The sequence below is a fragment of the Chaetura pelagica genome, unplaced genomic scaffold (genome assembly GCF_000747805.2).
Source record: "Chaetura pelagica isolate M959 unplaced genomic scaffold, ChaPel_1.0 scaffold156, whole genome shotgun sequence".
Classification (NCBI taxonomy): domain Eukaryota; kingdom Metazoa; phylum Chordata; class Aves; order Apodiformes; family Apodidae; genus Chaetura; species Chaetura pelagica.
In genome coordinates, this window is record NW_009953694.1 from 543357 (window position 1) to 568914 (window position 25558).

Consider the following 25558-nt stretch of genomic DNA (forward strand, 5'->3'; position numbering starts at 1 on the left):
TGACCTGCATATGTAGAATTTGACTTGTCTATTTCCATAAATTTACTTTCCTCTGAATAAGAAGGGAAGGAGAGAGGGAAAAAGGAAAAATAAATCCACTTATATTATCTCATATGTTTATGCTCAGAGGTTCTTTCTGTCTAACCTTTTGAACATGCCAGCAAAAAAGATTGACATCATAGATATATTTTTTTCTGGTATCCCTGAGTATATCTAGGCCTTGGAATAAGTGTGGCTTCCTTTTTCCTCAGTAACTTTGATCAGGGCATTTGTTAAAGCTTCAGAAGGCTTAACTGTCCACAGTATTAGCACAGTCTGAGTGTCGCTGTGGTAATTTCAAAGTAGCAGGTTACTAGCAAGTTTTTAAGAGATGGTGACTTACATATATGAACAGTGCAGCAGAAAGAAGAGTGTACCTCATGCAGAAAAAGCCTTATAATCTCTTACACCCTCACTGTGTTGACAAAGGCAACATTTTGAACTGTCTCTCATTCCCTTCACAAAGCCTTTCTTTCTGTGCCAGCAAGCACAGACCAAACCTCGGAACCTGCAGTAATGCAGCTTGTGTAAATCTGGCTTGTTTCAGTGATTTGGGGTCCTTGTAATTACAATTTGGGTTATAATTTTCTTAGCTTTCAAGCATTTTTTAATTTTATTTTTTTCCTCTCATATATGGAATGTAGGACTTTTTTTAAAGATATATTACCACAAGCAAATGTGTCTTTAAACACGTGTCTTTAAATGCGTGTGTGTGAAACTTTAAGATTCACTATTAGCCTTCAGTTCCACTAAATTAATATTTGAAGTTTCTGAAGCCCAAGAAACAAAACGGGCCTAGAATCTAAATGTCATCCTAGCACCTTTTTCCATGGTAACAATCTTGTGGAGGTGGAATATCACTTTTCATTAAATAATTTTAGTGGGAAATAAGCAAGATATCAATCATTCTACTACATGCCATGATATAATTTGTTGCAAATGCTTTTACAGTTTGACTAGAGAATGGAGTACCAAGATGTCCAAGAAAGCCAACAGCATCCTGGCCTGCATTAAAAATAGCGTGACCAGCAGGACTAAGGAGGTGATTCTGCCCCTATGTTCTGCCTTGGAGAGGCTGCATCTCAAGTACTGTGTGCAGTTTTGGGCACCGCAGTATAGGAAGGACACCAAGGCTGCTGGAGAAGGTGTAGAGAAGGGCAACTAGGCTGATTAGGGATCTGGAGAATAGATCTTATGAGAAGAGGCTGAGGGAGCTGGGGCTGTTCAGCCTGGAGAAGAGGAGGCTGAGGGGAGACCTCATTGCTCTCTACAACTACCTGAAAGGAGGTTGTAGTAAGGCAGGTGTTGGCTGCTTCTCTCTAGTGACTAGTGACAGGACAAGAGGAAATGGGATCAAGTTGCATCAGGGGAGTTTCACACTGGATATTAGGAAAAATTTATTCTCAGAAAGAGTGGCAAGGCATTGGAACAGGCTGCCCAGAGAGATGCTGGAGGCACCATCCCTGGAGGTGTTCAAAAAATGGGTAGATGTGGTGTTTCAGGAGATGGTTTAGTGGTTAGGCATTGGAGGGTGGATGGTTGGACTTGATGATCTTGAAGGTCTTTTCCAACCTTGATGATTCTATGATTCTCCTGCTATGACTCACTGGGTCAAATACTCAGTGGTTGTAAATGATCATAATTCTGTTCAATGCAATAGATGAGTCCTCAGCTAGTGAAAACTCATGTTTTTTCCACTGAAGTAGAAGAGTGATGACAGTTGTTGGCTCTAGGCTGTTCTTTCTTATGAGCCTCAGTTTCCCTATAATGATCCTCACCCATTTTTTTAAAGCATACTGAGAACCAAGGGTGAGAAGTGCTATGTAACTGCCCTGGGTTGAGCAGAAAACTATGGAAAATCTGAAGTCTAAGGGAGTATTAGTCATACCTTCCACAGACATGTTAAAATCATTGTTTTCTAGTCTGCAAAAGAAAAAGTGAAGCATAGTGAAATAATGAATAAGGACAGTGTATTTATATCTCACCTGATGGAGTTTGCCGAAGTTGCCTAGAATTCATCTGTGCATTGAATTTGTGTTGGGCAGAGCACAGGTCCAGTAGATATTTACATGTCTTTGCTCTGTCAGTAATGAAGGTGTGTTTCTTGCCACTGAAGCTGCTTTCAATCATGAATTTTTTTCTCTAAAGGAAAAAAAAAAGCAGCACAGCTTGCTTCATATATAAGTCATTACGCTGAGGCACTGAAAGTTTTTTTGTATAATATTGTTCATGAAAAGGTTTGACATAGTCTCTATAATAGTCAACCAGATTATTTGGTTTTATAGTAATTTGATTCTGGCTTTGGCAAAAACTCCAGAACTAAACCTCACTAAGAACTGGATGTCTGGATATCTTGATATCCACATCCAGATCCAGCCTTGATTTTAGACTGTTTTAAAAAAAAACAAAACACCAAACTTGCCACTACAGAATAAGTATAATTCTGGCTCTGAATGCAATAAATTTATCAAAGTGACAGGCAGAATGGGAGTAAAATTGTAGAGTGGAGAAGAGATTCACTTTGTGCCAACTCACATGAGCAGAAATTCTCTCTGTTTCACGCCACTGGAATCTTAAACTGGCAATTCTTGTGTGATTTTTTATCTCATACACAATGAGGCCTTTGGCACAGATTCCCAGGATGATGTCCCCTCCTGCTGCTTTCTTCTCTTGGGACACACGATAGAATAACACACCATATTCAGGAAGTTGCTGAGTCACCTTGTAAAAAATGCGTTATTCAAAAAGAGACATGGAAAGAAAGTTAGGTATATGTAAGAGGAAATGGTTTTGAGTGTCTCCATTGAATATTCTTTTACTGTGTGACAAAGCCTTTAAAAACCCTTACCAAATTTTCATACCTGCTGCCTCAGAGAATCATGACCTTAGGTTGGTCTGTCATAGAGCCATTACATGCATTCATTTTCCATGTGTAAAATTGAAATTACACTTTCCCATACACCCCATTTGAAGAGATTGGAGGAATATGTAGCTTCTTGCAAGATAATCTAAACATTACAATGGCACTGAGGTTCTCAGCATTACTGCTACTTGGTACTTGTGTGCATTTCTGAATAGAAATCCATGCAGGATTAAAGCTGCTTGACTACTGTTAAACCTTGTTTCTTTCAGTTTTCTTTTCTGTGTCTTTGTTTCTCTGAGCAAACTCAGAAACCACAAGGTACAGCAAATATTATAATGTTAGTAAAACTGCTAATATTTTGGTGCCAGGGCTACTCTGACATTATTATTGGCTTATGTGGTTTCCTTTCTACAATGATAATGACCAACTGGAAATCTTAACTCCAGTGACACCTCAGATCCCAATCTGTAATGAACTCACTCAGGTACATACATCCATTCCTTCAGGGCTATAATCTTTTAACATCAGACATTATAAATTTCCATTGCCAAGAATCTTAAATTAAGTTTGCTACACTATACCTCAAAGAATCTCACCTAAATATAGGGATGACTTTTCAGGGAATTCCACTGTCTCAGAATTCCCTTCAGGGCCATAGTAACAGATCTTCAATGTCGCTTCAATCTTGCACAGAACTCATAGCTGGGTGAAAAGTTAAGTAGGGTTATACTTCAAAGGACTGAGGATCCAGCTTCTGCCCCTGCCATCTGACTATGCAGAAGATACTCTGAGGAACTTTTCCAGAAGTTCTGAGAATTGTTTCTTGTCTTTCTACCTCCCCGACTTGGCCACAATGTGTTAAAATGTGACTCAGACCCTTCACAGAACTATGGAATATGAGGAGGGTTTTCTGTGCTGGTGTGCAGATCAATATGAGATAATTCTAAAATTTATTTATTTTTTTCTGAAAAGCTAATGGAGAATACCCAAATGACTTTTAAACCATAAACAGAGGTTTTCAGTGACCAAGATAAAACACTTCAAGATTCATTTTTCAGAAAGTATCCAGAGCATGAACATTCAGGTCCTGAGAACTGGGGCACCTATAATCACTAGCTGAATCTGGGGTTTAATTTTAATCTCTTTAATATTTGTAATTACCATGTGCTTGCCATGGGGGTTATCTTTCTCACTTTGTATGTTGTGTTGACTCCTTCTACAGATATATTCATTGAAACAGATACTAACAAAGCCGCTTTTCTTCATTGGATTTGCCACACATGATGGGACTGTCATTAAGGCTAAGCTTCAATCTATTTCTTCAATTCCACTGGCAGTGTTAGATGAGGAACTAACATAATTAAACAGCAATTGAATTAAAATTATGCTATAAATAACATAATGTGGCAGTGCAGCAAAATAGTCATTGATATTCATCTGTTATCTATTCCCTGATATTTTTCATTTGATGGAAAGCAAAGAAGTTTGGGGAGAAGGAGAAATTAGGAGGGAAAAAAATGAAATCCCACATAATTGTGACACTCTAGAGCCCCAGAGAAATAGTAATGTGAGAAAATACTCCAGATAACTCCTTCCTTACTTTCAGGGTTCTCAGATATTTTTAAACAAATAGTCAATTCATGTTTAGAAAGTGGCTGAACAGCTGCTGTAGTTTCAGAAGTCAAGAAAGCAATTATTCTCATGTTTTATAATAACCTATAATACATTCTGTGGGTATTTTTATAATAATCTGGAACCCAGACATGTTGGTAACATGCTTAAAATTTGCATCAACCCTTAGGATGTTGAAAATACCCTGAAATATGTGTTAACCCTTTATAAAATATCAGTGAAAAGAAACCTACCACGTAAACGTGATGTAAGTTATTTAGTGACAGTACATAAAATTCTGAGGGTTTTTTTTGACTTATTAAAAAAATTGTTCACCATATCTAAAATCCACCATATCAGGCAAGATAATAATATTTATCCATGAAAATACATAAACACAATGGCAACTAGAGAATGGCTTTCTGTCTCTAAATAAATAAATAATGGTTGGGATATGGCAAGTTCATAGAGTTACTAAGGTTGGGAAAGACTTCTAAGATCATGAAGTCCAAAATTACCTTTAAAAATTCTAATTCAGCTTCATCCTCAAAGAGGGAATGATACATGCGATGTAATTTAGCGAGCTCTCTCTGTACATAGGCCAGGGTCATTTTCTCTATTCGGCTTGCTGGAATGTAGTCCTCAACACGAAAATAGCTCTTCCCATGCATCTTTGGGAGAAAAAAAAAAAAAAAAGAAAAAAAAAAAGAAGAAGAAAGAGGAGCCTTTTTTTCTTTCTTGACTTTTCTTACTTAGTGCATTTCCGTTTTCAGGGTGACCTGTATGCTGTCACCTTGTTGCCATTTCCTAGAAGAAGAAGGGGAATACCAGGTAGCATCCTGACAGCCAAATGTGCCTCTTGCACCTGTGCTCAGGCAGGTGCCCAAAGCACATGCTACTTCTCTGTGCAGAGGGGGAAAAAGAGCTGGCCCAACAGACATGCATGCAGTCTTGTACTTAGAGCTGACAGCTACAGCTGCATCACTACCACCTACAGTGAGAGACCCAATGCCAGAATGGATCTGACCAGATGGATCAGACTACTCAAATTCAATTAGTAGAGCTACACTGATTTATGTAACTGAAGACATGGCAGAAAACAGAAGTGGATATTTTCTGTTCACTCCAATACTAGGATAACTAGTTCAGATATGTCATAAGTGACCTTCTTGTCTTTGGAGCTTGTGGATCTGAGCCTACACACAAAATAGCTGTGAAGTCTGCAGTGTTTACTTATTTTTCTCTTCCATGTTTTCTAATCTCTCTAAACTCTTCTACACATCCAGGCTGTGCTTATGTTGGAAATTATCTATAGATTTTATGGAGTTTCTTTGTTGTGTTATCAGTTGTGAAGAACCAAGAGCCTTTCATCATTCTGCCATGTTTTCTGCCAAATTTCTATGGCTCATTACTGCTCCTTAATCAGGCAAATTTTGTAATTTTTTAAATTAAATCTGAAATGTGAAATGTGATTACTGAAGGACTTAGCTGAAATCATGTGCTATTCACAGTTCTGTTTTAAACTCCATGAGATAAACAAAAAGCTGCAAAACTGTTGAAAGAGACTTCTGAGAAGTACTGTGTTATTTATCCATACCTCAGGAGCATAATTGCCAAGCTCTGCCTGTAAAGCCAAAGCGCCAAGTTTCAGGGCAATCTCATCATTGCAATATAATCGTTCCTCCAAAATATCTTTACGAAGCTGTAGGTAAAACTGATGCCTTGTCAGGCTGTGCCTGGAACATAAAAGGGTTTAAGAACACAGGACGAGCTTTGAACTGTCACCCTAAATGCTACTGGTTTTCCTGCAGTCAGCAAAGACATGCACTTACTGGATAACATTAAAGTGGTTGACAAAGAATTTTATCCTTAGGAAGAGTGTGAAATTAATAAGTGAGGTTTTCTTCTTGGGTTGGTCATTCCAACCATCAGGGGCCACTTTGTAGAGTTTGGTCTCCTCATCCAAAAAGAAGAATTCTTTACCTGGAACAAGAATTTTGGGTTCTGTGATAAGTCTGGAGATAGTTCAGTAGTTCAAAATTGTGCTTTCTTCATTCAGTAATAAAATTTAAAATGTATCATGAATGTCAGTTGAGATTTACTTCTCTGTGTCATGATTTAACTTATTGCTTCTTTAACAGAGGACTTAGGGTAAATTTAGGATTACAATGGTTAGATGATGAATTAGTGTGGTATCTATGGAATCACTCAAGAACTGATGTGGTTTGCAATCTGCTCAGCATTCAGGTTCTGTACCCCATTGTAATCCTCATGCCCTACACACAAGATATGCTTCTTCCTAGTGCCTCGGCCATGTTTGCCATCACAAGTGGGCTAGGGAGATTGGAATCTTGTGGATGAAATAGCTGAGCCTGTACTCCAAATTACATCTAGGAACAAAGACACTCAGCCTTCCTCAGTACAATGCTTCCTGGAATTTCTGCTGGAGCTACATGGCTCACTATTATTCCAGTGCAAGGCTGGGACACAGCCTTTTTTGCATGGGAATATCAGTCAGTAACAGCATGGCTGTACTGATGCACAGTCCTAGGGTAGACATGCTTGACATCAGTGCAGTAATGTTTAAAGCAACTTACTTTTGTTTAAGCTTTAGATCTGTTTTCATCTGATGTTACAAGGATTCATTAATAAAGTGACTACAGAGGTACTGAAGGAGAAAACTGTTACTATACTAGCTGCATCTCATTACCTTTCAGGTAAGCCAAGCCAAAGTAGAAATGTTCCACCAAATTAGCATATGCCACCACGGTGTCAAAAACATCTCTTGCCTTGGACTTGATGTCACATTGCACCTCAAGGCACCGCCCATTGAGTAGAACAACGTTGAGATCCCTTTGGGACAAATACGATTTCCCTTTTTTAGTCTAAAAATATGTAATAAAGAGTAAAGAATGAGTGCCAAGTTCAAACAATGCAAGTTCCATAGCATTTTATTGCCGAGAGCCCCTTGTCTCCTTTCTCTACATAACCTGGTGCTATTCCCTGCCTCCCTTCTAATAAGTTAGTATCCCAAACATTTCTAATTTTTAAAAACCCCAGGGAATCCCAACAAAACAGCTTAATGTACTCAGACTCTACAGTCACCAGGGTTATTCTAGATTTGAGGGTAATTCCAATTTATCTTTACCCTCATTTTTACTGCTGTGTGCTGTCAGCCTTTTACATTATCTTAATGAAAGGTCTTATGCAGAAACCCTATTTTGGTTCGGGAGGACATGGCATGAATACTGGGTTGGGACTCAGATATAACTTAAGAAGAGCCCCAACTAAAGTGTCACTAGATTAGATCTAAATTCTTAATGTTTGTTCTTACCACAATTGATCCAGGCAGCTGTAAGGTCACTGGTGGTTCACTAGACAAAATTATAAATTCTGGACCTGAAAACTATAAGGAGACTATTTAGAAGTTTAATACATGTCTGAATGTAATTACGATCCCAAACAGCAGTACCAATGAAACCCAGTTCTGTTGATGTGTATGCTATAGCTAATTGATTTTGGTGTCTAATAAGGTGCAGATGTTGGCTGAAGACTTCCCTCTGTTTGAGTCTTTCCTGTGTGGAAGCCTTGTCTTCTATAAAGGGGCTTAACCAAGACATATTTCCTTTGCAAGACACTTATTTTCATGACTCAGAAACTTTCTTCCAAGAGCTTTTCCCATTTGATTCCCAAGTCACTATGAGGACAGTCACAGGCATGTACACAAACACATACACACCACTGTGATTTCATAAGCCTAGTTTCTATAGGGAACCGGACTAAAATGCAAAACTGCTTTCTTCCCTATAATGAAGGTTGACTGATATTTCTTATTAGCAAACGTATTCTTTTGCTTTAACTTCAACAAACTTTAACAGCACACAAAATGCTTTTTTCTTGTTGAGCATACACCTCAAGGAATTTTGCATACTGGTTTTTTTGTTTCGTTTAGGTTCAGCTATGCTTTTAGATCCTTGAGGCATACAGAAATAACAAAATATCTGCAAATTGTTAAGAGGTGGATCCTTCCAACCATCCTCCATGACTTAGTATCTTGACCCATTTAGATCTTTTTTGGGGAAGATTTATGGTTTGTTTCATAATACTAGTATTGTTCTGCCAACAGACAATGCAGTTTTCTATCACACAAAGAGGGACTAGCACTTTGTTGTAACAATTGTTGGACTCCTGAGGAATTAAGTTATTTTCCCAGAAAAAAATAATATTAAAGCAATTTAAAACTAAATTTATATATAGAAAGATAATTTTCCAAAGTATCTACCTGAAACTTTTGATCAAATTCTGACACTAGTCAGTCTTGAGCTAGTGAACTGAGAAGTGATGAAAGGGTTCACCAGCCTAAAACCTGTCCTTCCTGCTTGTAGAATAGAAAGCTCCATGGGCAGCAGCATTGTGTTTTCTGTCATTCAGTAATTTCTGGATTTTGTGACCCAACTCCCAAAGAAATATTATCCATCCTATTTAATAGTCCTACAACAAATTGGCAACTAGAAATACACTCTGAGGTGAACTATTAGTTTGGCACACTCACTGCTGGCCTGTGCTTCTCTGTCCAGACAAATGCTATCAAAAAAAAAATAATAATTAATCCTTTGATCACTATTGACCAGCAAGGGTCTGGGTTCACTGTCTCTGTAAATGTTTTTGCTGTGCTGAAGCTCCTGTCAAAGTAATTGATGGAAACTGTCCATATGGTGTTTTATGCTTGCAGAATTCACACATATATATGTAAAAGGGTTTGATTATAAGCTTTTGTTTAGTCTTTAAGAGCTTTCACTAGTTTCAATTTTGAGTTATCACTCGTGGCTCATGCCTAACTTGGAGTCTGTCAATTTAGAATAATCTAATGAGATGACTCAGTAGCCAATATGCACATCACTGGCAAATGACAACTGGATGAGAGGTTTTTCTTTAGTGAGTTTTACATTTTGAAAGCAGCATTAACCACCTTTTCCTTCCTGTGGAACAAACATTTCTGTGATGCCATTGCTGCTGTGTAGTCCTTTGTAGACATGGAGAAAGTGGAACCTAAACTTAGGAGGTTGTGTTTGCTGTTGTCCTGAGGTCCACCAGGGATTTCTTCTACAGCGCTGACTGACCTTCAAAGAAAAAGTCATAGAGAGCAATATATACCATGCAATCAAAACAACAAAGACTTTAGGTCAAAGAGCTTAATGTACATTGACTGGCAGAATATTATGAAACCCAAGGCAATGTCAATTATAAGTTGTTAAATTTTTCTTTACAGAAAAAGAAAAAACATTTTAAAAGGATAACTTTACTGATGTCCTTATACATCTAAATTATGCTTTAATTCAATAACAGGCTCTTTTTTTTTCTTTTTTCTTTTTTTTTTCATTTGATGATCCAGATCTAGCTGGTTTCAGTCTAGTGAAGCCAACAGGCATATAATTTAGCTCCATGCCTTTCAGAGAATTCTACAGGATTAAGTCAATTCTTCATTTCTTATTTTCTGAAGCAGAAAAGCTTCAGAAAACCATGACATTTGTTATTACCTTATTCAGAATTTTCCAGGAATGGAAACAATTATTTGAACACTAATTCATTAGAAAAAAAATGATTTCTTGGAGAACTAAGGGAATTAAGAGAAAGATGCATGAAAGGTGTCAGATCAGAAAGGTGTCTTTATACTGTATTTTTAACCCATAAAGTAATGGTGTTTTCCATGTGACCAGGCACTTGTATGCTTAGAATAAAATGTTTTAAAATTTTTTTTTGTTTAGGTGGATTTTTGTTAATTACATGTTTAACAAATGCCAAAGTCACACAGGAGCTTTTTTGTTATCCCAAAGTTTTATCCTTTTCTTTTACATGTTGCAGATTTGCTTCAAGGAGCTATTCAGGAGTTTTAAAAGGTTTTTAACAAAGTTACTGGAATAGTTGCTTCTCCTTGGTATGCAGTGACAGGACACATGGGACTCACTGGGTAGCCAAACACTAGAGCAGCCTTCCTAGAGAGGTGCTCAATGCCCCAAGCCTGTCTGTGTTTAAGAGGCATTTGGGCAATTCCCTCAATAATGTTTTACACTGGTCAGCCCTGAAGTAGTCAGGCAGTTGGATGAGCTGATCGTTGCAGTTCTATCCTATCCTAGTTTGCATTCCTCTGTTTATAAAGATATCTAGATATTTTTGTTTCTATCAATGCGAAGTCATAAATACTAACTTTTCATTTAGAAATATGCCTAAAAATGACTGGAGTGGCTTTTTGGGTTATAAAAACACTGTTAGCTCTAAACCCAAGATGCTGTAAGGAGACTTTCTTTTTCCATAGAAAACATTTCCTGTTGGTAGTTCTGTAAGATAAGAGATGCCAGACTTGATAGCTGTGTCTTTATACACAAGCCACAGTCCTATATATACTTACAAGCTGAACTTTATGAGATGCAAATTATGTCAGTTGGACAGCTTACAGAAGTGAGCATGGTGATATTAGTAAGCTTTATATATAGTAAACCTATCAGTAAATTCTGTGTTAGTTGTCCTCCTAGATGGGAAATTTGTGGTTTCCAAACTATTTCAACTACACTGATCTTGTGTAACTTAGAATAGGATGAGGACCTTGGTAGAAATTCAATTGTAGATGGTTACAACTAAAAGTGGGGTTTATAGTCCCCACTTTCCATGAGAAACAGCTTGATGGAAATTTGGAAAAGAGAGTTCATCTTTCAGCAGAGGAGAGCATTTTCTTGGCAGCATGATTTCAGGTCAAGGGTATCAAGATGATACTCAAGTTGGTAGTCAGAGGCATGACAATTGCTCCAAAATACTTAGTAAATAAATCATTTGTTACTGATACCATTAACAAGTATATGATGCATAGATAGATGTCTGTATACACACATATGGATGTATGTGTAGTTAGACAGGCAAAGAGTTCTATCTTCACAAAAGCTGCCACTATCCTACAACATGCTTGGAGTTCTTTCTTACTGCAGATTGAGAGGTGTACTGAGATACCTCGCATTGCTCAGATTATTGTGCCTGATTTATCAGGAAGTTCAAACTGTTTACTTGGGGTACATTTAATTGGTAGTTAATCTAAATGGAACATTTCCCATGGGCCTGAATTATTCATGTCATGGTTAAAAGAAGAAACTCCTGCTTAACTGGGTCAAGAACTCAATTGAAATAGGATGTCTGTAGGGATTACAGGGTGCTTAACTATGGGATTCCAATCTTCGTGGTGCCAAGAGGCTAACAGTTCTTACATCCTTTCTTCAGTGGAAGCAGCCATGATTACAGCTGCACTATGCTAACATCCAGTCTCTTGTTTGACAGCAGGGATATTTCTCTGGATTTTAAAAAGGAGTTAGTATCAGTTGTACAATTCTCAGCTTTCCTTGTCTATGGAAAGGGCTGTTGTATGGATACTCATGACAGAGCAGAGGTCTCTACTGCTTGTGTTCCTGGGCTACCTCTAACTCTTCAGCAAAGTTGTGGCACTGGGCTGGGTAAAATTGACACAAATGAGACAAATCAATCTAAGAACTGAGGTAGAAATGCAAATAATCCACTGAAAAGTATGGATCATATATATAATCTATCATAACCACTCCAGAACACATCAGGCCTCTGCTAATGTGACAGCAAAGCAAGACCAGATCCAGGTCTGAATGTAGATAAATATAGACCCTGGCCTTGCAAGTTAAAGCAAAGACCATTCATATTTTCTCAACAGGTTTTTCCCCTTTCACTGTGGAGCTGCTTCCCAGTTGCTTCAATCACAGTGAGCTATTGCTGCTTACCTTTCTGATTCTGACAGAGACTGTCCCAGCTGTTCTGGGAGGCCAGTGACATCTGGCAGGACACTGCAGTAAAGAGTACAGGTGGAAAACAGTAATGTGCTTATTTTGTATGGATTTTTCAGGGTCACACTGGGTCTCTGTGCACTTTAGTTCTACATAAATTGTGTCTATTACTAAAATTAGTTCAGATAGTGATCCAGGCATTTTATGGTAGTCATTGCCATGCTACTTGCATGCTTTACTTGGTAATACAACAGTTTACATCTTTTAAGACTATGAGTTTTGATTACCTGTTTATGAAGAGCTTGTAGCTACTTTGTGTCCTTGACCCACTAAGGGTGGGGTCCCATGACCTGTGTGTCTGTGGAACTCTCCCTGAAATGAATAAAAAATAAATTCACAATGGAAACAATTATAGCAGCACTCTGCATCAGATCTTGGGACAATTACAACAAGGAGGAAATGCAGACTGGATACTTCCTCCCTTGTGTCCTTTCTCTGCATGTGAGGGACCAGCCCTTGTAGGAAGTGGTGTTGAAACTCCATTGTAACCCCTCAAACAAAGTCTCATTTGCATGAAAGGCCTGCCTGGGAAGATGGAGACAACGATGATGGTATACATATGGCCTGTGGCTTGCATTTACAACAATTGAGATCAAGACAGATGGAGGGGCAGAGGTCCACTCCAGCTGCCCAGTCTTATGACTCAGTTGCATTTACTCATCCTTGCAAAACAATGACAGCAGGCCTATAAAGCAGGGGGCTGCAGTGGTGGGTTTTGGGAGCCTCACTGACACCAACTCTCCTCCATTAGCTGGTCCAATGCTGGATCCAGGACTGATGATTGGCTGTTACCTGTTTCTCTAACTTCTCCTATTCCCTCTCTCTCTCTTCCTTCCTAAAAACATTAAGAAACACAAGGCCTAACTTCAACTTTCTCGGGTTGTGCAGCTTGAACATACATATGTTGTACTCTTGTGATCATGCAGCCTGAGATAATAATTGAACTATCAGTATTCCTTCTATAGTTTTAATTAAGCATAACATTCAAATACAGACCTTGAGTGTCGTTTCACCTTAATCCAATCAAGGGGTATTGGATGGCCAAGCATTTCCTTGGACTGTGACATGTTAATCACTCTCCCTGGAAGGGCCAGGTCTGAGACTAAGGTTGGATCCAGCTGCACTTGGGCTCTCTGAGAAGGAGTTCATAAAGTAAGGGGGTCCAGTCTGAATCTCCCTGGGTTGCCCTACCCGGGTTGTGTTAGGGCATGATAAATGTCTATTTGATAAGGCTAAGTGAATACTACACCAGCAGTGTTCCCAGTTCTGTAGTCACTGTTACATCCTCTTAATAACCCTTCATGTGAATGCAATTTGGAAAACAGCTGGGTAGATACACTGGCTGTTACATATGTACAGGGGTAATTTCTGAAACAGCTTTTTTCTGTTCAGAAATTACCCCTGGTATTCTTTGCTCTTTTATTTCCAGGTGTAAAATCAGGAGAAAAAAGCCATTAATCTTCTCTGGCTTAATCAGAGTAGGAAATAAATTCACCAAAATGAAAACTGCTTGTAAATATTCCAGTGTTTATTTGCTACATTAAATATATTGTGAATCCTTTTTACATCATAAAAATCTGGAGGAAATATAGGATGGTTTGTGAGTCATCAGCAAATATAATTTGCATATTTTTTCACCTGTAGTTGTCTCTGCTGAGACAGAAAGAAAGGCATTGCTTTTTTCCAAATACATGAAGGCTGAAATTTAGAGGTAGAACCAGAAAGGGCTGTGCAAGATGTAGTTTTGTGAACTGAGATCTCACTGAGTTCCAACATGAAAATATGACATTGAATTCTAGTGTACTGACCACCAACTGCAATTTTTAAAACTAGAAAATCTACAGTCATGTTGCAAAAATAAGTATAACTATGGTTTTTTTCTAGCTGCAGATGGTAATTAAAAAATGTTAGATTTGAGATAAGCCAAATACTCAGGGCAAGTTACCAAGTTAAGATTCAGTCCTGTGCTCTGAAACTACCCACTTTTTAAAGAGAAAGGCTGGCAAGTGTCTCTGCTTATACTACAGGTTTCACATAATTTTATAAATATACTTTGACAAGTAGATAAAAATCCCCTTAATTTTTCTGTCTTAGGTATTATGGCAGTGGGACAAGTTGGCTAGTTTCAGTGGTCAAACTGCTTTGATCATAAATCCAATAGGTCCCTGATGTTAAAGTAACACATGGCACTCACAGATGTTGATCTTGTAGATTATTAATTTATTATATGTTACATTAGCTTATAAAGTACAGTCTGCACAGAGATATTGAATTCCCTAGATAATGGTCTCTACTAGATGGTAGTACTTCTTTTCAGAGAGGAAAGCATATTTTGAATACATTCTTTCATTGAAAGAATGTCTGCAACAAACCAGCTCTCACATTCTGTGGTTTCTTCTGTGATACACGAGAAATGCACTGGAATGAGCTTTTGCCAAGTTTATGACCACAATTTCTTTACAAAGGACTTAGAAAACAGACTCTTGAGTTTACCTTCACTGTGTGCCACTAGATATGTGACTGACACGGATGCATCACAGGCAGCAGCTGCTATTTCAGGTTTTTATTGCTATGAATATTGCAGCTCTGGAGCCTCAGAAATACAGCACCTTTCAGAAGGAGAGTATCAGCAGCAGTTGTAGGAATAATCTTGCCTTCGTCATCCTTGGGGTTGAGAAGCTATTAATTTTTTCTTTTTTTTTCAGTTTCCTTTTCTGAATTATCTCCTGGCAGACTCATGATAACACAGGGTGCACCCAGGTTTTTTGCCATCTTTCCTAGGGAAATTAATCCCTTGAGATCATGCTCTATGCCTTTCATTTCTGCCTAGTAAATTTTAAGCCTAGTAAATTTGGAAGAGCATGGGTAATATGTTCCTATAAATTTCATCAATTGGCAGCTGGATATCATAAACCCAAATTAATACTCCCCAGTGAGAAAAAGCAAGGAGTACTCATCAGTTTTCTGATTTTTATGTCATCAATGAACTAACCATTCAGTGTGCATACTTTGTTACATCATAATTTATGTAGTGGACCCTAGGGGTGTTTCCTTAGGTAAGAAATTTCTGGGATTAAAAAAACCCACACATGCTTACAGAGTACATTTGAATCCATGCAAGAAAGAGGTGATGATACTGCATAGTAATCAGTGAATATATAGCTTTACAACGGGACACAAGTAAAATGGAACCCATTATAATGGAAGCTTTCTTCTCTGCAGCTTACCACAAACATATTTCCCTAATCACATAACCACAGATGCATCAGAGTACCTTATCACTTGACCTTCATGGGTAGTCTCACATTTCCAAGGACAAAAGAGTTGAGTACGTAACTCATAATCTTTCAGGAATATCTTACCTCTCCTGTGTCCTTGGTTAGACAGTATTAAAGATGTACTTTCAGATATACTATTAGAGTCACTGTGTTCCACAGAGAGTTGCCTGTAATCTTTGTAATCTTCTGTTGACCGACTATAATTCATTAATGTGGACCCTTTGGAAACAGAAAGGAACTATGGTGAATCACATACTTTAATTATAAATTGTTGGGTTTTGCATGATAACGTAAATAACATTTGACTTGACTAACTTCTATATAGTCCATATCTGTCTGTCTTCTAACCCTGACTTCAGTTCCTTAGGGACAAAGGAAAACTTGGTAACTTCATTCTATCATTTTCATAATCTTATTCTGACCCACAGTAGTCATCATTTCTCTCCTCAACCATTCCAAAGAAAATTAATCTAATTCATTAATTCTGTTCCACATGTTTAACTGAAAGATTGCAAAGTGCAGATAACCTGCAAGATTTTTCTTTCTTATTCTGAGGCCTAAAAAATCCAGCTATAAAGTATTCTTTCTGTGTGCAAGACAGACAGTGCCCAGAAACAATCCACTACCAGAGTCGGCTGCAGAAACTGTATGGAGTCATCCTAAGTCACTAGGAAGTACATATTCCTGTTGTACTCTAACTTTACTTTGGTCATATTGTCTCCTGTTCATTTCCAGAATCTCTGAATATGATCATTTCTAAATAGGGGGAAAAAAGAAAAAAAAGAAAAAAAAAAGAAATAAAAGAAATGGAATGCTGCCTTGAAAAGTGTGGCACACTGATTCTCAATGTAATTGACATCCTGATTTACTGAAGTCCTTAAACAAGTGTAAGCCAGGTGACCTAAATCCCTAGAAAACATAGAGATCATCCCAGATACATAATCACTAGAGCCAGCAGAAGGGAGGTGTCAGGAACTTGTGGCTTACAGGGGGTTGAAGATGGGACCACACCTTTTGGCAGTAGCAGAGTTTTCACCAGCTTATGCTGGTGTGAATCTTTAAGTGCAGTTTCTGAATGACTGAATGAGCCAATATGATGAAGAGGATTTTATGACTAATAACACCTAGTAGAAATGTCCCACACATACTTGTCTTTAATTCTAGTTGAAGTTAATGGAACGTATATGTAATTTGCTGAATAGGAATTGGATTGTTCATGTGACTAATGTTGAGCATATATATATAAAAAAGCACCTCAATAGCTTGAGCTAACCCTCACCTTGCCTCAAAAATCAGAGATTTCTGTTGAAGTGAACCGTACAATATAGATATTAGAAAAAAAACAATCTGAACTTGAAGTCCATATTGAGTTACATTTAGAAAATTACTCTGAATAAAACCTTGATCTGAGTCAAATGAAATGTGAAATTAGTATATGCTGGTTTATTTATATAGTGGGCAGGATTTGGCCTTGTGTCTTGAAGGCACTTCACCAATCCATGTGTGAATTTATAAGAAAGCTTTTGAATGGAAAAACAGAACTAAAATAAAAAAGAAACAACAAATCTTTGCTTGAATAATCAAATAGGAAGTATATATTCCTTAATGGAAATAGGATAACTTCATAGAATCACATCCTACCTTTGAAAATACTCTGGAGTATACAAGGTGCAAAAGCAGATTTTAACGTAGTTTCATTTTATATACACAGGTTTTATGCAAAGTGCTTTAAGAGTCAAATCTGAGCAAGCAGATGTGTTATCATTGCTTCACAGCCTGCAGATTACTGTCCTTTGAGGAAATAAGGAAAAGAAAACTTGCTGACTTGCCTCAGAGCCTCTCCATTATCAAGTCATTTATATGTAAAGCAATAAATATCCTATCCAACACTACATGTAATCACTACAGCATGAAATTAAACAATTCACCTAGCTTGGGAAGGACTCAGAGAAGGCTGGCTGTATCCTTATTAGACAGTTCAGATTATAACTCTTTCTTTACCTTGGTGAAAATTAATCTGGGAGGACAGTGGTGAGGTGTCCGATATTTTCTCATGCAGTCTTTTCCTTATCACATGACTTCTGTTAAGCTGAAAGGCTGTGCTGTCTTCAGTGACTACCTGCTCTACCTAGAAGAGAGTAGTAATGCAAATCAATGTCATATGATATGTGGATTTCAGACTCTCTTACTGAAGTGACCCTTGCCCTCTGCTTGTCAGAGGCTGCTGATTTGCTTGGTTCAAGCAACTTCATTGTCCTGGATTAACACAAAGCAGGACTGAGTTTTGATGACCTCATGGTCCCAGGCTAGCTGTGTTTGTGAGGGGGCAGTGGGAAATGGAGCAATCGAGAGTGCAAGGAAGAAGGTAATCTCAGAATATTAATGAACTGGGGGAAAAAGAAACAAAACAAAAAGAAAAAACAAAACCAACCAAACAAAACAACCCAAAGAAACAAACAAACAAAAAAGCAGTGTGTTTTCTTCCAGTTTTGTTCAGTTTGTCAACAGAGAATGTTTGATGATATTTCAAATCTTGAAAAAACCTCAGGTGCTCACGTATTAAAGACTTCACATGGTCAGGCTTTATTGCATAGCAAATGTTCAGCTCCACTCAAGGATGATGAATGAAGTTCTCAGTATGATGTGATTTCTTTGAATTTTACAAATCAAGTCTGAAACCAGAGTGGCAATGGGGAAATCTTTTCTCTTGTATTAAGTCCATTCCTTTGACCAATATGAGATCTCCATAAAAGTTATGATTCCTTCAGTATTTAAAAAAAATAAGATACTGTAAGTACAAAAGCTGGATTTGGATTATTTCCCAGAAGTGTAAGAGTGGTGTGAGAGATGGCTTCATTCCATCATTTTCTTGTACACATACTCACTCATTTCCACTCTTAGAAGTCTAGAACCCAATCTCACTTCCTCAATTTATATAAGCGTTAATTTCAGACAATTGCTCACCTGAATCCTATGTTGTTGCTGACCTCTCTTACTGAAGAAAATGAGACGATTAGAGTATGAGAGTAGTACTTACCTCACCAACACTTCCCAGAGCAAACTGGACCATTTTCTTTATGCAGACATTTGCTGGTAAGGAAGCAAATTCCTTCTGATGTGCCTCACATGCTTCCAGAATCGATTCAGGAGAAAGCCTTTTATATGGCAGATCTTCACATAGTGTCAGCAAGAGCGTGTGTAGTTGGTCACTCAGCTGGAGGGACTGAGTCAAAAGGGAGGTAGTTAAATGACCTCTCCTAGTGATCTGAAATACTGTGTAAACTGGGACCAGGAATTTCTCTAAGCCTTTCACCCTTGGTGAGAAATGGGCACTGAATTCCTTTACACTTCTGGAAAATTCCAGATAGGCAGAATAACACCACTAAACAGAGCCTCTAATCAGATCCAGGATAGCCTTGGAGGGAACTGGCATGTACAAGAGAGGGTCATTTACCTGTATAGGGGCTTCTTGGTTACAAACAGCTCAGACTGCTCCACAGCTTTGCTAATATGATTGTGAATCTTAAAGATTCATGCAAGTAAGACATGTAACCTTCAATATACTAAAAGCTTGTGCTCTCTAAATCAAAAACAAGCAATCATAGGCATGGATATAGAAAGGAAGCAAAATGTCTGCTACGAATCTTTGAAAGGCTTCTGGGTAAGCAAGAAATGCAAAATTTCATCTGGCAGAGATGCTGGTAGAATTTGCTCAGAAACAAGGTGAGTTGTTTAGCTTTATTCCAGCATCCCATTATTAGAAAAAGCACATAAATGTGCACAGTACCACAACCATGCCAGCATTGTTTTCTTTTAGCCCTCACTTACTATCTTAGAATCATAGAATGGTTTAGGTTGGAAAAGAACTTTAAGATAATTGAGTCCAACTGTAAAACCTAACACAAGTCCACCATCAAACCATGTCCCTGTGTGCCACACCTACACATCTTTTAAATACCTCCAGGGATGGTGACTCAACCACTTCACTGGGTAGCCTGTTCCTTATAACAGTCTTGGAATAAATTATCTTCACTCTTAAAAGCATGGCAAAATTCATCTTAATGGGAACAATTCTGGTTTTTAAAGAAAAAGGAAAAGAAAAAAAAAGGAAAGTTGAGACCTGACTAAATTCCTGATTTGGATGAACTGGTATTTTCGAAGTCTGGACCTTGACACTAGCTTTCCAATTCTTTTCAGTGTTCCAAACATAAAGCTTCTCCTGCTGAGACTTAAGATTATACCTCTCAATCTCTGAACCCACCAATGTAAGATGGAGTAAAAGAAAACAAGAATGTTTTGTTACTGGCCTGGTTTGGAGGAACCTGGAAGTCTACTGACCAGTAGAGAGTCATTCCTAAGGAATACACCAACATCTGTCAAAACAGAAAAGGAAAGCCTTTATGAAGTCAACACAAAATATAGAGAAGCCTTGTACTAGAGAGACCATCTTTTTGTGTCTTTGGTTACAAAATGTCAGAAAACAAACAAATATATGTATTTTTTAAACTAGACTAGAGGAAACATATATAAAAAGCACAATAGTGACTCTTGGCTGATGGACTAGGTAGCATGGAAAGAGTATTGTTCAGCTTGATGGGCTGAACCAGGCTGCCCTCTATCCAGTGATGCCATGAGCAGGAAAAGAACTTTGAAATCCTTTCTTAGTTCTGAAGCTCTCCCATTGCCAATTAAAGCTGTCCTCTACCTGCAGGACTGACCAAAAGTCATGACAAGGAAAAGCATTACTGGAATAAGTGCCATCTATTCCAAAACTTCATGTTTCTGCATAGTGTCTAAGTGATCAGTTATTTAAGAGTCTAGAACTACTGTGTTCTGCCTGAGGAAAGTATGCACTGATGTAGGCCTAGTGGTATTTAAAACTTTTAGATACCTGAGTGTTGTCTCTTACTGTCTTGCCAGAGAGACTCATTTCTTTGGGAGAAGAACATTTAAACTGTTAACAAAGCTGAACATATTTCTGACTTCCTGGGAGTGCTTCCACTGATCATTTAGATACTGCAGTCGTGCTGCTTTTGGGATTACTATTACCGTTTCTGGTCAAACACCATGTTCATAGAAATATTTTTCCTTTTTGTGGACCTTTACAGATAAATTTCTGCAGACCTGGAGAACTGATGGTCAAAATTGATTTTGATGTTGATGTGCATGCTAATCTAATAGCAATAGCTTGTCTAATAGCTGCAAGACACGTCAGTCTTTCTAACTGTAGACTAATCTTTTTAGTGTTATTAGAAAAGGAGTTTGACAGTTGATACGTGGTATGCTCCATTAAACCCCACAAGCTGATCTTCATGAGGTACCATCAAGATTTATTTTGTAATATACCTCACCTTTGTTAGTCCGATGTGCTGGTTTATACTTTGTCTGTGAAGCAATTCTGGTGCACTGAAGGGGGCAGCTTCCATCTGAGATGTATTCTTTTGGAAGGACAAATTTCCTTCAGGAGACAGTAGTACTGACCACGGACAAATCACACAGATGGCAGGGTCTGAATAACGTTGAAGAAGATAATGGAGTTCTTAGTGTTGAATTCACTGTGTGCCAGAATCATACTGCTGGCGTCTCTCCTGCCTAGCTAAACCCATTACTGAAATTTCCTGGAGATGTACTCAAAAGTCAGTAGAATCATGTTTGTTTATGCCTCGCTGACTTTGTCAGCTTAAATTCTGTAATGGATAAAGACGACTTTTCTCTCACATTATTTCACATATATAAACAATATATTGATTTTGATAGATTTCTGAAGCCTAAGGAAAGGCAGAATCACATTGCATATACAGATTCTGGAAATCATGACATTTTTGGTAGATCCTTTTATAAAAAGCACAAGAGAATATCAAAAGACTAGAACACTCCTTCCAATAAAGCATGAATACTTTGAAGCTGGTATATGCCAAATACCTTAAGTTAACTTCCATTAAGTTGCAAGATCATGGTACAAATCTCTGTGGAAATATTTTTTTGTTCCATATGCTGCTTAGAGTCAGTCAGCTGACATTTTAGTAACCTCTCTTTCAGCGTATTATGTCTAGCAAAGCCATGTTACTTTGCCAGAAAGGCAGTGTGAGGAGTCAGTATCTTTTTTATTTCCAGTGTACAGCTGAAGAAACTGATAAAGACCCCAACTTTGATGACTACACTATGTAAATCAACAGACGCTGAGCTAGCAGTAGAAAACAAACTTCCCAAGTCCAAGTGCTAAAACCTACTAAGCTTTTCTTTAAGTGGAAACATAATTTCTAACTTATTTTGATGCTGCAGGATAGGGCCCTGGCTGGCACAGCCACTGCCCTGCCACCCTGCTAGCCATACTTAGGTTACATAAGGTTACATTACCCCCATAAAGGGTCTGAGCTCCCTGCCCCTTAGGGAACAGTTTTTCCTTGCCATTCCCTGGAAAAATCTTTTTGATGGTATCTCATAAATGGACTGGATTCTTCTTGTAAAGGCCCAAGTACTCTTAAAAAAATATTCACTGCAGAGATCCACTGAGATCAGTCCCAGTGGTCTGAAGCAGGAGTGGAAGTATGAGGATGTGCAGTTTGCTGCACACACTCTGTACTTGCATACATGTTTAGTGAATTTGACCAAATACATCCAAGCAATTTCATTAAAATATTAATTAAAGAAGCATGATAAAAAGTGTGTAAGATCAATCCATTTAGTTAAAAAGAGGAAAAGCTGCATTAACTATGGCAATATTTAGTGGTAGCACTCCTGGAAATATAGGTAATTAAAAATTAAAAAAAAAGAAATGTTAGCTGGTATATCACAGTTTTCAAGCCACACCATAGGAACAAGAACAAAGACCATTTAGAGCTCCATAGGAGAAAAGCTCAGAAACAAGCCCTAAAGTCCTGCCCTCCAGATATAGCAGAATTTACACATTACTTGTTTTCAGTAATTTGTATTTTGCTACATGCTTAAGAGGTAAGAACTCCTCTCATCCATTCTCCCCTCAAAAACAATATCCATTGTAATAAACAGTTCCCAAATTGTGACAGTTTGCTCAGCCGTGCTCTCTTGTTCAGCTGGCTGGCTTGGCAAACATTCATCATGATAAGTCACATTATTATCATCAAGGATAAAAGTATCTTATGAGATGTGCAATCTGGAAAAAAAACCCCTCAACTGTGTGAAGATCTCTTAGGTTGGCACAGCAGTCCACATGTAATCCTAGCAGCACTGAGAGTTTTCTCATTTTTCTAGCAATATACTATTATTGCCATTAGTGTTTTTTGGCTCTACCCAAAAAAGAAAACCAAAACTCAAAAAAAACACCAACCCTCAGAAGAGCTAAAATAGCTCAAGCATTAATTTCCAACAGTAAGATCTATAAGAAGATACTTTTCACCTCACCTTTGTGAAGGTCCTCCAGTAGCTGCACTGTGGCCAGATACAAGAGTGCCCATATTTCTTCTTCCTCTAAAGGGCTTCCTTTTGCCCACAGGACCTCGGCCAGTGTCACACAGGAACTGCTCATGCCTGCTGCAATAGAAACCAGATTTTGGACACACTAAACTAGACTGAAGCAAACCATATTGATTACAGCTCTGTCCTTCTCTCACAATAAGAAATATTTTGTGAAACACCCTGCTTCCTTGTTCACAAAAGGTGGTATTGTTTATCCCTGTCTTAATCTGAGTAAGAGTAAATAAATGGAACTAAACTAAGTAGTCTGGGGCAAATAATTTTTGCTCAGGTGATCCTTCATATATGCTGTTCAGACTTTGTGAATTATCTGAAGGGTAGGACATTGATTTTGCTGCTTAATTGGATGCTTTTGTCTACAAAAAACATGAGAGAGTTAATCTAAGAGAAAAAGAATTACAAAGCAAAAGTAGATGCACTGTAACACAAAAGGTTTATAAACACAGTCCAACAGAACAGTATAGTTTCTTTCATTGCTCAGCTGATTTATCAGTAAAAGCTTGTAGACTTTTACTGGATTCATTGAGAGATTTTCTTTGTCAAATTCCTGAGGCTCAGAACTTGCAGTTCATCCATACCAATATAAATAGAAACTTGCTTTGTTTCACTAAATCAAATTAAAAGATGATTCCCTCTGAGAACTGCTGAATAGCAATTTTGTGTCTCCCAGCACACACTCCAATGTGACAAGTACGTAAGACCTGGTGTACTACGGAAGAATGTTGGTCCACACTACTAGTTTTTTCTCAACTGCAACGCAGTATCAAATAACTGAGAGAAAGGCATCCTGTACTGAATCGTAATTTAATGTCTTACTAGAAATTGATTTGTGACTTGAAATAGCAAGGTTTCTTTTCCTCCAAATGTTTTATCATGCTAAATATTGTTAAAGAAGTTTTGTTCTTAATAAATGGCTCTGATTTTTCCATTTCACCAGTTTTACATTCCTGTAATTTACAAATCTAGGCAGAGCTGGTCTAGGTCTACAAATCTAGGCAAAACCGAATCCAAGCTTAACATGTTGCTAAAAAATTTTGAACTTAATTTATGTTTTTGCTCTTACCAGGCTGTAATAGTGAACTCCATTGTATGCAGTGTAAATAGGGGCATAATGAGAAAAATTGGAAGTAATCCATCTGTTGCTTTGAGGTTTTAACATTGTCTGTAGACCACCAAGTGAAGACATTGGAAGTCAGGATGCAATTGTCGTGTATCAGATTATAAACACCACTGTAAAATTACTTGATTTACAGCCTGAAAACAGATCTCCCCCTGAACCATTTCTTCACTTGCTGTATGCAGCACACTTTCTGCTAGCATTTGCTCTCCATCTGCAATACAATTTTCTGTGTCTGACAGCTGATTTCTTTGCCAGCTTTCTGTTTGTTATGCAGTCTTCAAGGGGTCACTGCAAGAGCTTGATGATGTTCTGCAGGACCAACTTGTTGCTGATTAATAGACTACTCAGGCTTTGATTCATGGGGTCTTGTCCTGGCTCACTAGTGTCCAAACAAGGCATCACAACATTGGAAGAATGATCCCTTGCTGCAATCACTACAAGATTAGGGACTAACCTAGTGACATTTTAAACAGAACAAGAGTCCTAATTTTAGTCTCTGTATCTTCAAAGGATAGTAAAGCTTCTTAAGAACCTAATCTTAATTAGAAGAGACAGAAAAATCTTCTTAATCGAAGCCATCACCATTTCTCTTGACAATAAATTACTGTGATAGCATTTCACTTAACCCTGTGGTACTGGCAGTAAGTAATCAATTCACAGCCCCAGATCTAGAATCTTTGTGGCTTCTCTATATGGGTAATCCACTAGACTGCACTTAGTGTTGTTTCATTTGAGACCATGCTGAAGGAAGGTACATTAGAGCCTCTATTTTAGATAGAAGTTCTTATACTAAGTGATTTCAAGTGCTGGTATTTCTAACTAGCTTAAGTTACTCAATAAGCAACTATGCTGAGTGCAGGTGTTTATAGAGACAAAGTTAAATCAGCAGTTACAACTAGAGCTGCTGAACTTCTGTAGTTAATGTTTTTTCTAAAAGTAATGTCTCAGATCCATCCTAAGTATGTATTAAATTAATTCTGCTGACAATGATGTGCCATCTTCTTCCAAAAATTATGAGATTGTACAGACATGGAAATAATATCTTTAAAGTGTAATAAAATAATTCAATGTAAAGTTAAAGGATTTTACCAACAAATTGGCAACTGATTTTTAAACAGTCTCAGAATGACCTGTAATTTTGGCCTGTATTTTTGACTTTTGGTTTTCAAGATCAGCATGATGTGGTATTTGACAAAACTATAGCTATGTGAGTTCTTGGGGAAAAAAAATTACTGTTCATTTCCTTTTATAGCCAGGCTACACTATGTATATGATAGGAGATTATAAGTGATATAAAGATATTGTTATCATTGTAGCACTGCATGTATTCATGGTTCCTCAACTT

General features: G+C 37.8%; 1 protein-coding gene across 1 annotated transcript in view; it reads right to left on the bottom strand.

Annotated features, from left to right (window-relative positions):
- Positions 1-23145, bottom strand: part of FRMPD2 (FERM and PDZ domain containing 2) — a 34838-nt gene extending 11693 nt beyond the window's left edge. The window contains exons 1-17 of the mRNA XM_010000357.1: positions 23022-23145; positions 20993-21150; positions 19949-20014; positions 18679-18864; positions 17643-17769; positions 15726-15860; positions 12591-12675; positions 12301-12363; positions 9519-9633; positions 7848-7919; positions 7224-7398; positions 6346-6496; positions 6111-6249; positions 5032-5184; positions 2575-2760; positions 2025-2181; positions 989-1044 (exon numbers count right to left, since the gene is read on the bottom strand). Of these exons, the coding sequence (XP_009998659.1) occupies positions 989-1044; positions 2025-2181; positions 2575-2760; positions 5032-5184; positions 6111-6249; positions 6346-6496; positions 7224-7398; positions 7848-7919; positions 9519-9633; positions 12301-12363; positions 12591-12675; positions 15726-15860; positions 17643-17769; positions 18679-18864; positions 19949-20014; positions 20993-21150; positions 23022-23145 (2148 nt within the window). The remainder of the gene's footprint in view (positions 1-988; positions 1045-2024; positions 2182-2574; positions 2761-5031; positions 5185-6110; positions 6250-6345; positions 6497-7223; positions 7399-7847; positions 7920-9518; positions 9634-12300; positions 12364-12590; positions 12676-15725; positions 15861-17642; positions 17770-18678; positions 18865-19948; positions 20015-20992; positions 21151-23021) is intronic.
- Positions 23146-25558: the final 2413 nt, after the last annotated feature.